The sequence below is a fragment of the Lontra canadensis genome, unplaced genomic scaffold (assembly GCF_010015895.1).
Source record: "Lontra canadensis isolate GAN:19392208 unplaced genomic scaffold, GSC_riverotter_1.0 scaffold1109, whole genome shotgun sequence".
Taxonomy (NCBI): domain Eukaryota; kingdom Metazoa; phylum Chordata; class Mammalia; order Carnivora; family Mustelidae; genus Lontra; species Lontra canadensis.
In genome coordinates this window covers 3,766-17,278 of record NW_022632093.1, presented here as the reverse complement: position 1 = coordinate 17,278, position 13,513 = coordinate 3,766, and the positions used below count along the sequence as shown (strand labels likewise).

At 42.0% G+C, this 13,513-nt stretch overlaps 1 protein-coding gene across 1 annotated transcript; it reads right to left on the bottom strand.

Moving 5' to 3' along the window:
* Positions 1-6,010: 6,010 nt before the first annotated feature.
* Positions 6,011-10,307, bottom strand: LOC116863414 (protein ripply2-like). Its single transcript, XM_032850867.1, has 3 exons — positions 9,951-10,307; positions 9,565-9,629; positions 6,011-6,230 (listed from the first exon to the last, which is right to left on the bottom strand). Exons 1-3 carry the CDS (start codon positions 10,305-10,307, stop codon positions 6,083-6,085), a joined length of 570 nt encoding a protein of 189 aa, XP_032706758.1. The 3' UTR covers positions 6,011-6,082.
* Positions 10,308-13,513: the final 3,206 nt, after the last annotated feature.

The following is a 13,513-nucleotide window of genomic DNA, read 5'->3' as shown; positions in this document are numbered from 1 at the left end:
AAAAAGATAAGAAAACTCAAATCTAACAATTCTACAGTTTTTTTTTTTAACAGATTTAGGTGGTTGTCAAAATCATCTCTGCTGTATTAGAATTATAAACAGAATGATATAAAACACATGGACTATGAGGTAGGGCTTAGAAATTCTGGCACACAAATGTTCACCATAATGGTATCTAATAAAACAAGAGCAGTATTGAACCTGGAGTCAGAAAACAAGTTTTGGTCCTGGCTCTGCTTTGTCACTAATATGTTGGAGTCACTTACCAACTTGGACCAAAATTTCTTCCCCTTAAAAATCACAAGAGATTTAACAGGGAAAATATAAATGGCCAGTTAAAGTTGATTTTCTTTGTCAATATACATAGAATATTAGAAATCACGAGGCAGCAATCTTTTTTCTAAGAATTCACAAAGAAACAAAAGTTCTCAAATAATGGGGAAAAAAAAAAACTTTAACACTCTAGGATGGGTTTGGCAAACTGGCCCATGCCTATTTCTGTATCACCCTGGAGCTTAGAATCATTTTCACATGTTGTGGTGGTGATGGTGGTAAAAACACTGAATTGTCATGTGGCCCTAAAATATTTATTATCTGGCCCTTTGCAGAAAAGCTTTCCTACCCCTGCACAGAAGATTTCATAAAAGATGTTTGGTTGTGATAGTTTTTTTTTTGCTTTTTCAAAATACACTTTAAAGGCTTTTGGATGGGAGGTATTACTAATATTTTAACCAATTAAGACAACCTAGTGGAAATTTTTCAAGGACGGGGTTGATCTACTGTCTGAACTTATACAACTCATTTGTAACATAGTACCAGAGGAATGTTTAATGTAAAAGAAGGCCCATTTGAAGAAGTATATTGCTACAGACTGACTGACTGTGCCCCTCCAAAATTCATGCTGAAATCCTAACCTCCAATGTGCTGGTATTAGGAAGGTCTCTGGTAGGTGATTAAATCATAAAGGTAGAGCCTTCATGAATGCTTATTAAAAAGGCCCTCAAAGAGCTCCCTCATCCTTTCTGTCATGTGAGGATATGTGGAAAAAATGGCTGTGAACCAGGAATCAGGCCTTCATCAGACACCAAACTCATTGGTGCATTCACTTTGGAATTCCCGGTCTCCAGACCTGTGAGAAATAGATTGCTGTTGTTTATAATCCACTTTATAAAGTATACGGTTCTCTGTTATAACACACTGAATACACTAAGATATTTATATACCTCACTTTCTGGAATCTTGTCTATTGTAGGCATTCATTTACCCCCCAAATAACCAAGTTAATAGGTCTGCAGTACCACTGCAATTTCACCTTCCTTCCAACCAATTACATCATCCCATTCTCACCATCCTGAAACTTTCTAGGTCTCTTGGTCCCCATAAATGAATTAAAGTACAAGAATATGATCGTTCCCATACCAAACCAAAATCACTCACCTCATCTCTCGTTTGTGTGGATTCCATAATCCACTGGGTAGTTAACGCATAATCTTCAGAAAATGCAGATCTAACTATGGGCCCTCCCTCCTTCAGTGGCTCCCCACACTACCTTATAATAATGTCTCTAAATTCCCTAGAGTGGCTTACCAGGCCCTTTATATCTGCTCATAGTTTACCTTGCTAGCTCTGAGTTTTAATTTCTGCTCCTTCCTATTAAATACTTTAGCCAAATGGGAACTGATTCCTCGATTGCTAGGAAATACCTGCTCCTTGGCCTGGCCCAATTCCTTCCCTTTCTTCTACAGACACTGTCTCCTCCAGAAGCCTCCTCTGACCCCAACCGCTCTGTGGTCATAACACACAGTTATAGTACATATGACATTTATACAAACTCTTTATTAGTCTGTACAACCTATTAGACTAAACTCCTTGGAAACAGAGACCACATCTCCAGCATACGGTAGGTTTTCAAAAAATAATTATTTACTAGTATTAGTAGAATAATAAAAAATCATATGTAGAATACATACTCCGTACCAGACACTGTGCTCAGGGCTTAACACAACAACCATACAACAATCCATGGAATCTGAATGAAAGTCTAAGAGCAAGTAACACAGTGAGTGCTTACCACATACCAAGAAACATCTCATTTAATCCTATGAATGGCCCTATAAAATGGGTACTATTATTCTCTTTTACACCTGAGAAAATTGAGACTCAGAGACTAAGTCACAGGAGTTGGGAAAAGAATCTGGGTCTTTCTCACCCAAAAGTCTATGCTTTTCACTATTATGATATACAACTTCCTGAACTGGCTTCTATTTTTTTTCAATCTCTTCCTATTTCACACAATCCTGAATCAGGTTCTGATATGTGCAAGATTACCTCATTTCATAAAGGGGGAGAAAAAGTTTCAGTTTCCCTGCAAATTGTGCAATAACTGTATTTCGTTCTCTTTTTGGATCCAAAGACTCACCTTTGCCATCACCTCCTGTGGACCTTCTGTCTTTGCCTCTGAGCTTTCTCCTTTAAAAGGATGCTGAGAATGTGGTTTGCAGTTTTAATACAGAAGGCCAGCAACTCTTATATTTTAATTCAGATTTTTTTCTCCAAAAAGACTATACTATGAGCCAAGCATTTAGTTCAAGGACAGAAAAGGTCAAACGTCAAGAAGGAGGGGACAGATGATTAGATAGCTGGATGATATATGGAGCTATGGAGCAATAAATGTGATAAATAATATCACAGCCAGAGTCACATCACATCAAACTTTTAGGGTCCAAAGCAACATTTCTTAACCAGTTCTCTTTTCTGTGATATAGAGATAACAAAAGCAACCATTTTGTGGGATTATTGTAAAGATTAAATGAGTTAATACACTACACATGAAGCACTCAGTATACTTAAAACATACATACATACCATAAGCACCGAATAAATCCCAGCTTTATTATTCTTATATCTGGAGTTACAAACCTCTGAAAAGCTAATGAAAGCTACAGATCCCTGAATCCACAATTCTGATTTAGAGTCAACTCCAAGTTTAAGTGGAGAGAAAAAAAAAAGTGAGCAAATATCCTAAATTATTCTAAGACATAAGAGTCCAGAAATGCGGGGTTGGGGGAAGTGGTCCAAATAGGTGGAAGTTTCAAAAACAATATAAACAAAACATAAACAATATAAAACAAAACATTACAGAACGAGGAACTAACAAATAACTTTTAGGTTTTTTTATAAATATAAAGTTTTATTTATTAAGTTTTACAAATATAAAACACATTTGCGTTCCACCTGTTGCTAACAGTAACTATGTTCAACAAAGAGAGTATTATATTAGCTTCAAAGTCAGCAAGAGGTATCAATAGTAAAGACAGTGTGATAAAACAGGTACCAGAAGAAGAAAGCCAGCATGACTTAGAGAAGTGTCCGTAAAACCACGGGAGGATTGTAGACATTTGTTCTGGCTCCCCTCATTTTCCCTAGCTCTGGGAGTCCCCACCTTTGGAGGATGGTCACTGGTCAATGTCCTTTCCCTTCGCCTAGGGAACCCAGATCACTCACAACTCCTTTCAGAAAGGGCAGTACAAAAGACCGAAGACGAGGACAGATTGAGGGAAGGAAGCTAATACTGAGTACCTATGGCAACGGCAAAAGCACGGTGCTGGCCCTGTCGTATACAACTCAGTTTAATTCGCGGGAAAAGACTTCCCAGAAGGGGAAAAGAGGATGGGGGGAAACCGGCCAGTAGGTGAGAGAAAGGGAGGTTAGGATAGTTCGAGGGCGGCAGACGGCCGGGGAAAGAGATAACCAGCAAGGGCAGGAGGAACGAAGGGAGGAGGACAGGAGGTGGAAGAGGGAGCCGAAAGAGAGAATGGACCGTTCGGCAGTACCGAACGCCGGCGGGAGGCGAGCTGAAAAAGAGGCACGGTGTCACCCATTTACCTTGCTACGCCCCCCGGAGGCGACGCGCTGCTGCGAGCTGGGGGCCGGGAAAGACTGGGAAGGGACGTTCAGCATCCTGGACCCCTGGCCCCGGCCCTGCCCTGGGTCCGCCGCCTGACAGGATCGCTCAGCTCGACTCCTCTAAGGTAACACCTCCCGCTCCGGCTCCGAGGCCGGGCAGAGGCCAAGCCCCCAGCCCACTTCCGGGGTCGGCCGGGGTGAGGCGCGCCATGACGCAGCACGTCGAGGCCGCGGGGGGCGGAGCCAACGGGACGAGCGCAGCGCCGGCGGGGGAGGAACCCGACAGAAGTACGCGTGCGGCGTTAGCCCTGCACCCTGAATTTCAGCACCGTAGTGAGGTGACAGCTATTCCGTGGAAGGGTTAAAGACTGAGCGAAGCTGTTCCTTAGCCTTGGTGCTGACAGAATCTGAGTATAATTATAGACTCGTCTTAACCCAGAACGCCAAGTTTCTGTTGTTAAGCCCTACCCTCACACTACTTGAAATACGGAATAAAATAACACTATCAAAATTTTTATTTCTCTGAGATTCTTTCTCTCCTCTAAAGCACCCGGCTGCACAAGAAAGCGAACTTTTAAGAGCTAAGGCGTCAAATGCAAACAGCCACAGCCACGCTTATGAGGTGAAGCTTCACCTTTAAGAACCCTCGCTAATGACAAACGAATGAGTCAAGGAAGTTAGTAAAGTCTCCTGTTCCATTCACCCACTCACAAGTTCTTCCTCCTCATCCAACTTCCTCTCTTCGCTGAAAGCTACACGGAAAGAGACAAACAGTTATGTCAAAGAGGTTTAGTTTGAATGCCATCTCTGCACTTAATAAATGAGCAGGCTTGTGCAAGTTACTTAAGTATCTCAAAGTCTCATTTTCCCCGTGGACTTAGGCTACAGTAAGAATTAAACAAGATGTCATATGTAAACTACCTAGTACAGTGCCTGGGTAATAGTAGGCACTTGATAAATGGCAGTGGCTTGTCATACTATTCGGACAGATTGAAAGAAGCTCAAATACCGAGCACCTAAAAGAAGTCCCTAATGATCAAGGTCGAGATTGGTGACCTGGTGGGTATTTTTGCATATCCCTTGCAGAACACACACATCCTCAGTGTAGAATCCAGTGAGGGGAAAGCTTTCAGAAGAAATACAGTTCTAAATAACTCTCCCTGTTCTCCTGCCATTACTAACTTTTCCTGACTCTGACACATGATTTGAACTTGCTCCATTTCAACTGCCCTGTCGTTAGAGTGCCTGTAAATCAATGTTTGTAGTATCTTTTCAATTAGAAGGGAAAGTGAGTGATCTATGTAGCCATTCAAGTAAGAGGCATTTCTTAGCTAGGTAACCATCTCTGACCTTCACCTCTACCCATCATCATTCTGGGATACTAAGAAACATCTGCAATTAAAATGTTTATTGTGAGACTGCATTTGAGTTAAAGAACTTCATGACCATAGTCTAGGTTACCTCTACTTGCAATGTGCTCCTGTTTTCTCTGTCATTAAATGATCATGTATTCTTCTGTAAGTCTACATTTAAAAAAAAACTAGTCACTGAGAATGTCTTATTTCACTTCCCACGAGAAAATCTGTAAATGACAATACCAAGAGCAAGGAGCCAGAACAAACGAGGTGATGTTATAGAAGAATGTTTCATATCTGCCAAATGTCTTAGCTCCCCCTTACACAGAAATGGAAAAAAAGATCAAATTCTAGCCTTTTGGCTCTCCTTTTTTAGATTCCATACAAGTCATGTTCACTTAAACATTTTTTTTTTTTAAATTCTGGGGGTCCCTCAATGAAGTGCTCTAATTATTGTACACCAGTGCTATTTTACTACTGGATTTAAGGGCAGCAGAGGAGTATTAATGTGAGTATTACTTGATTCATCATTCATTAAAAATCCTTAAGATTTAATAACCATGGCATTAATTCCCATTCTCAATTATGGGCAATGATTTAAAGTGTTTTCCACCATCTGCTAGCAAACACACAGTATTGTGTGATTGGTAGCATGACTTATAGTGTAAGGGTAAAAAAAGCCAAACTACTATAGAATTATAAAATATTTCATTTTATTAATAATTTATATACAAATAAATTAGTTTGAAGGATTATGATACATTTGTACACTAAATTTAAATCCTATAAGCTTTGAATGTCATCACAAGTAACTAATCAGGTTAATTTTCACAGATCAGCTCCTCAATATCATCTTCGCTATCAGAATCTTCATAAAATGAAATTGTGGCTTGAATTGGAAAATTTTTCAGAAGAGCTTCTGCTTCTTGATATAAGTAATCATAACACTTTGACTTTGGCCAAAATAGTCTGAAAGAAGCAGACAACATAATATGCTTTATTTTTTTTTCACATTCAGAATCCTTATACTCATGAAATGTTCAAATTTTAAGAGTTCCATATACTTAACAATTGATGAATGCCTTTAGATAGTTTAAAATTGCTATAATCTCAGGTGTCATGGGAGTCTAGTTGCCAAAGTATCAAAAACTAGTTAATCATTTTAAGACTTTATCCAAGCTGTAAACTGGATCAAAAAAATTCACACCCTTTGTGGTAAATATTTAGCTCACTTCAGGTGTTATAGATATATTTATTCTTAATAATATACAGATGAGGGATTGTCTTCCAATTTCCAAAATCCTTTGGAGAAAAAAAATGAATCCTGCAATTATATTAAAAATTCTCAAACCCAACTTTATAAAGACAACAAAATATTATGCACCTTCCAGAAAAGCAGAAATCACCTAGTATATTAAAACTCACAGATTTAACTGTTAGTTGCAGATGTAGCTAACAATGTACATTTAGAAGAGTACAAAAAGCAATATTTTAAAGTTTTTCTATGTACTCACATCAGGGCTATAAGAAGGCTTCCTCTGGGACCAGCCTTGATCCCATCTCCTTCCCCTTTCCCCATACAACTGAATTTGGAATACTATATTGGGATAGTGAGAATAATTCTGGCTTTATACAATTTGCATATAACACAATTGCCTCAGAATTTCAAATTTTTCACAAGTATTAATTTTGCCATCTAGTCTTCTTTTATTTTCCTCCAAAGCAAAGAAGGAAGAAGGATATGGCTGACCCACCAACAATAGTGCATTTTAGCGTAGGGTAGTTCGTCCCATGTACCCATTTGTAACAGAGTGCTTCTAACAGAGAGAAGGTCACATTATGCTCAGTATACTCCATTGTAAAGGGCAGAAAAGTAAGCAATGTAGTTTATAAATGTTTCTAAGCGAATGACAAAAAGAGTTTTAATTCTGGTGTCTAAATAAGCAACCATCAATAATGCAGTCATTCAATAACAATTTTAGTGATCTCTTGTGCCAGATGAAATTCATAATTCAAAGATGAAAAAAATCACAGTTTCTATCCTTAAGAAGTTGACAACTGAGTAAAAAGAATGAGAAATACTCAACAGTATTCAAGATAGAAATTAATAAAAATAAAACTAAAAGAAGTACAAATAAATGGCTATAGTAGTCCAGAAAAGAAAGGGATTTCTTATATAGGAAACATGATTTTCTTTTTTTTTTAAGAGTTTATTTACTTGTTTGACAGACAGAGATCACAAGTAGGCAGAGAGGCAGGCAGAGAGAGGGGGGAAGCAGGCTCCCTGCTGAGCAGAGAGACCGATGTGGGCTAAATCTCAGGACCCTGAGATCAAGACCTGAGCCGAAGGGAGAGGCTTAACCCACTGAGCCACCCAGGTGCCTCGGAAACATTATTTTCTAATGCTTAACTAGAACTGTCAAACCCAAAGAATGTTGTTTAACTGTTACCACACTCTGCCCAGAATCTCTGAGTAACCACTTCTCTTTCGGGGACTTCACACTTTCCTGAATTCTTCCCTGTTCTGAGTGATTTTTCTCAGTATCCTTTGCAGACGGCTTTTTCTCTGTATACAGGTTGGTATTGGCCTTCCCCAGTGTTTTATCAAGAGTGATCATCTCTCCTCTCTCACTCCCCTGGAAGACTTGATCTACTGACATGATTTCTTCAACTGTTCATTTATTGAAGACTCCCAATTGTCTGTATTTCCACTTAAGATGTTGACTCCAGGCCCCTTACGTGTGTGGGTGCACAGCTCCTTACTGGACATATCTATTTGGAAACCCCATAGGCACACTAAATACAATATATGAAAAATTGGACTCATTATCTTGTTCCCCAAATCTGTTTTAAGCCCTATTTTCCACTCTGTTAATACAGCATTCATCTGGTCACTAGCCACAAACTCGGAAGCCATTCTGTCTTTTCAACTCTTCCTTACCTACCATATCCAATACATTAGAAGCCTAATCTATTATGTCACCTAAGCATTCCCCAAATTCACCCAGCCCCATCCCTACTTCTACTGCCTTAGAATGGCTTTTTATCATAGCTTGCCTGAATTACAGTAACTTCCAATTTCATTTTGGTTTTCTAACTAATTCTATATACCATTTTCTTAGTGCATTTTCTGAAACATAAATTGATCATGCTAGCTTTGAGTAACACCCAGTACCAGCCACAAAATAAAGGCCATGGATTTCCAATGCCACACTCAGGAATAGGACAAAACTCTACAATAAGGTGTAGAAGATGCGGCCTGTGGCTTACCTGCCAGAATGATCACAGCTTCATGCACCCAATTCCAGGTCCTTGAGGCTCCCATTGGGAGCCATGCTGTTCCATGACTCTGTATCCCTTCACCTATGCTATTTCTTCTGTCCCATTTCCCCACCTACCATTCATCTGGCTAACTTCAAGGTTCAGCTAGGTAACCACATCCCGTCATACACACTTCCCAGATCTTGCCCCACTCCGTTTGGCCCAGTTAGGTACTTCACATCCTTTACATACTGCTAAAACTGACCAAACTAAACTATTACAACACTTGCCAAAGGGGTGTGGTTATTTTTTTCCTGTGTCCATCACTACGTAGAAAATTAATCAACATTCATCAAGCTCTACAAGCTACTTATAAACATATATATATACAAATACCATGGGCTCTGCATTTCACAACCCTCTGAAGCCAGCAAACTGCAGAATGAACCTTTCACCTGAGTAAAAGCTACAAAGATTTCCACCGAAAGGCCGACTTCCCTTCCCGGGGCTAGCAAAGGGAAACTAGCTCTTCACTGTCATGTTAAGTAACTCGATCCCTTTTAGGAAGCTTCTTGATCTTTACGATTTTCATCACACTCCATTTTCTCTTCCACGTCAAGCGCGATCTGCTGTAAAACTGCAACTATGAACACCATTCTTCCTTCTGGTTTGCAAAACAGTAAGAATATACACACTCTGCCCGTTGTGAAGTCAATTTCATTGGAACCATTTAGCATTAAACAACACAAAACTGGCTTGCAGACACAAGATGTCACCGGTCGGCTTGGATGATGCCAACCACTTTCCCTCTTTATAATAGACTCTTGAAGAGTTTACTGAGTGGGCACGGATTAACAGTTCTTTTAGGTGAGAGCGTGAACCACCTTTATCAATTCGATGAATAAAGAACCTCTGGGATCCCTGAAGACAGATTTTCCCAGAGAGAAGAACCGCAAGGCCAGCCAGGGACCTAGGCGCTGCGATTGCCGGCTCTACCCTGCGCTGGAGGAGCGGGAGCCCTTCCGTGAGGCCTGTCACTCACCTGACTGGGTGTCTGTATTGGGAAGGCTTTCCTGAGGCTTCGGTCACCCCGGTGTCGTCCGGCATCTGGGGACGAAAGGAAATCAATCACAGTGACCACTCACCTTCTAGAAAGGGGAAAAGTGGTCTAGTGTTCCTCGCGCTCGCGGGGAACGGTGACCCCCGGGGCTCTGAGCAGCCTCGCTCCCGGCCGGATCCGTGCGTCGGTGGCTCTGGAGGACACCCTCGCAGCATCAGGACCCACGGGGCTTCCGGTAGGGCCCCGGGCGGGTGCGAGCGTACGCGAGGGGCGGGCGGGGCGTGTGTCTCCCTCGGGCAGTGCATACCCAGTCCCGGTGGCTCAGCCGTCCTCCCGGGAGGCACGGCCCGGGGCGCGCGCTCACTCACCGCCCCCGCCGCGTGCTGCGACGCCCCCTCCTCCTTGTAGCCTCTGGCGTCAAGCCACGGTCTCCAGAAGCTTGCGGATCTGCGGGGTGGGGGGCCCAAGACGCGCCGAGGAGACGGGAGCCCAGACCCGGGAGGACCGCCCGCAGCCGAGCGCGGCCCCGGGGCCGGCCGGGGGCGGAGAGCGGAGGGGAGGAGCTGGGGAGACGCGGGCGGTAGGGCCGGGGTGGGGGAGGCGCCGCAGCCGGAGTCCGCGACCCGGAGCCGCGGCGGGCGGTCCGGGCCCGCAGGCGGGAATCGGTGGCAACAGCGGGGCACGCACTCGGCGGTTCCGCTAGCCGAAGGCTCCCCGGTTTCCATGGCGCGGCGGAGCCCAGGAGAAGGCGGCTGCCAGCTCGCGGGCCAGCCGGGCCTCTTCCCTCCGCCAGACCCGGGACCCGAGCTTTATATATATACCCCGGCTGCCTGCTGCATACTGAGAGCTGCGCTCCCTCTCCGCCCCTCGCTCCCCCGCTCGCCGCATAAACAAAAAGGTTGCGCGTGAAGGCGCAACGGGCTGAACCCCGGGTGCGAACGCGTGCAACTCCCAAATGGCCCGGGAATGGGTTTTGCTGAGCGAGTGTTAATCGCTCTTCGACACATGGCTGCGGGGGGAAAAAACAACATTCGCCCGAGCAGCCAATTTCCAAGTGAAGAGTCTAGGAGGAGATAAAATTAAGCAATTCTACACGTTTTGTGTATTTCTGCAAAAAGGCCAAGTGGCTCGTCATTGTTTGACTCGAGGCTTTTTGGGATGTGGTCAGTGCAACAAGCTCTGCATCCCGGCAGCTAAACGCTGGGATGCGGACCGAGTTAAAAGGAATGGCCTTAACTCCTCTTTAGGCAGAATGAGAGCTGGGAGAATGAACAGACTCCTGTCGAAAGGAAATTTTTTGTTAATGTAGTGACAGACTAGGGTCTGCCTATTGTTATTTGTATTTAAAAATAAATTTTAAATTGTTATTTAAAAAATAACAAAAGGTAAATTGTAAAAGACTGAATATTCCAGCCGTGAGATCCTAAGATTGGAGTCCTGCGATTTAGGCTTAGAGATCTATATTATTTTCTCCTATTTTTGTGATTTTCCTCAACATCTTACCAGAGTCCCCTGAAGAGAAGCCTTAAATTTCCTGTATACACAAGTCACGACTTGGCATTTTGTTCCTCAGTGATAATTAGAAATTATTTTGTGGAGGCAGGGTGTGTGTAGAATGATTATGAAATCTTGAAAAGTTTATGGGACAAGTTGTCTGCCTCTCTGTGACCCTGTTTTTCTTATTTCAGTTGAACTTCACTTATTACAAAAGCCCATTAAACTTGATAAAAAGTGTTATGCTTCAAAGGAAAGATGATGTATATAACTGCCGTAATTTTTTTCAAACTGTTTTAAATAATAGAGCTGAACTTCTTAAAAGTTGTAGGTAAAAGCTTTTAATGTAAGTAACAGTGTCTCAGCTGTTCATTCAGTTACTGTGTAGGAAAATAATCTATCTGATTAATACTTAAGGATCTATACTGATCTACCCAACAGGAAAGTGAGATATGGTTTGTTTCAGGTAATGAAATCAGTAAGGACAGCTACCTAATACATTTCTCAAGGCCCTGGAATTATTGTTGGCAAAATAAAATAAAACTTAGCAGAATGCTTTGCTACAAGGCCTCACACATAGGAAGCGCTCAACAAATTTTAAGCTATGTTTAAAAATGAAAGTCCTTAACAAATGTTAAGCTACCTGATGAAATGTTCACCATTTCAGTTTCATAAACATCTTTTAAGGAGTCTGTAGTGTGCTAAGTACTGTGCTTTCCAGGCGTAATGGTATAATGGGGAATAAGATATCTCCCCCACCACACCCCCAAGAAGGTTACAGCCATTATGATCTATGAGCATCACAGTGGCCACATAAGCAAAAGTTTTTAAAAAGTGCCACGTTCAATAACAAAAGAACATTTTAACCAGAGAAGTGGTATAAGGAAGGGAATTGATAAGTCTTTTGGGGACAACCACAAAAACTTTTTAGAGTAAAAGACATCTAAATTGGGTTTTCTAGAAGGATGAAGAAATGGTGTGGTCTGTGTGTGGCGCAGGAACAGAAAGAAAAGATAGGAACGGTGCTTCAAGGGAGTAGGGATTGCTGGAGCAGAGATGTCGCTGAAGAGATAGAAGGGCTTGAGGTAACAGGAGCCTGATGTACCATGACAAAACATTTTGGATTTAATGTGTAAGCAGTGGTGAAATATTTTAAGGAGGAGAATGAAATGGTCAAAGTTTTCATTTTTTAAAATATTATTTATTTATTTGACAGAGAGAGCGCGCGCAAGCCCACAAAAGCTGGGAGACTGGCAGGTAGAGGGAGAAGCAGGCTCCCCACTGAGCAAGGATCCTGATACAAGGCTTGATCCCAGGACCCTGGGATCATGATCTGAGCCAAAGGCAGATGCTTAAATAACTGAGCCACCCCGACACCCCTAAAGTTTATATTTTATAAAAGTCTCTCTGGCAGCCATATGGAAGACAGATTTAGGGAAGGCTGATACTGGAAACAAGGAAATCATTTACAAAGTCATTGCCATAGTTCAGGCAAAAGGCGATGAGAAGATGTATAGTAAGGATGGGAATGAAAGAACATATTTGAAGGATACTTAGGAAATAGAATCTACAGTACTACTTGCATCATAAAATGTGAGGGGATGAAAGTGGAGTCTAGATATGCTCCCAGGTTTCTAACTTGATTAACTAGGTAAATGGTGACAGCTCAAACAAAGACAGAGAAGACAAGGAATAGAAGAGGAAGAGCAGGTGAGATGCTTTTAGGTTGTTTTATTCTGTTAATAGTGTTCAGGGAAAAATAATGAATTTGGTTTTGGATTTGAATCTATCACATCAGGCTGGGCTACACTGCAATAACAAGGAACCCTAACTCTCATGGCCTTAGAATATAGTTTTATTTCTGACTCATGCTATATTCCATTTTGGGTGGGTAGGATTTACTCCAGTCATCTTCACTGAAGGACACTAGCTGACAGAACCTCTTTCCACTGTAACAGTGCCATTTGTCATAACGGGGGCAGGAGGGGAGGAATAAAATTAACTGGTTTTTAAAGACTTAATAACATGTAGGTGGAGAAACTATCCAAGGGACAATCAGATATGAGGTTCAGAGTTCAGTAGAGAGTTTAGGACTAAAGATTCAAATGTGGGAGTCATAAGAAAAGAAATAGGAATTTAAAACTGTAGGGACTGATTCATTTTCCCAGGAAATTTTGTAGCTTGAGAACAGGACCAAGGACAGAGCTCTGGAGAGCAACATTTGATTGTGAAGTGAGAAGTGCAAAACAAAATAAAGCAAAACAAAACCTTCCTGTAAAGGAATGGTGAAGGTAGTAGAAGGTGCATTTGTACAGCAGGTATGATAGGACCATGAACTGAAAGAATTCCAACAAGGAAGGAAAGGAGGAAAGGCCTAAGGCATTAAGCGCCACCACTGGGTCAAACAAGATAAGGATGCATGTTCATAGAATTTGCC

Coding starts and splice junctions, on each gene's coding strand:
- LOC116863414 (XM_032850867.1), bottom strand. CDS start 10,307: ATGGAAACCGGGGAGCCTTCGGCTAGCGGAACCGCCGAGTGCGTGCCC. Junction 9,630..9,950: donor CGCAGCACGCGGCGGGGGCG/GTGAGTGAGCGC, acceptor TTTCGTCCCCAG/ATGCCGGACGACACCGGGGT. Junction 6,231..9,564: donor CAATACAGACACCCAGTCAG/GTGAGTGACAGG, acceptor TGCTTCTTTCAG/ACTATTTTGGCCAAAGTCAA.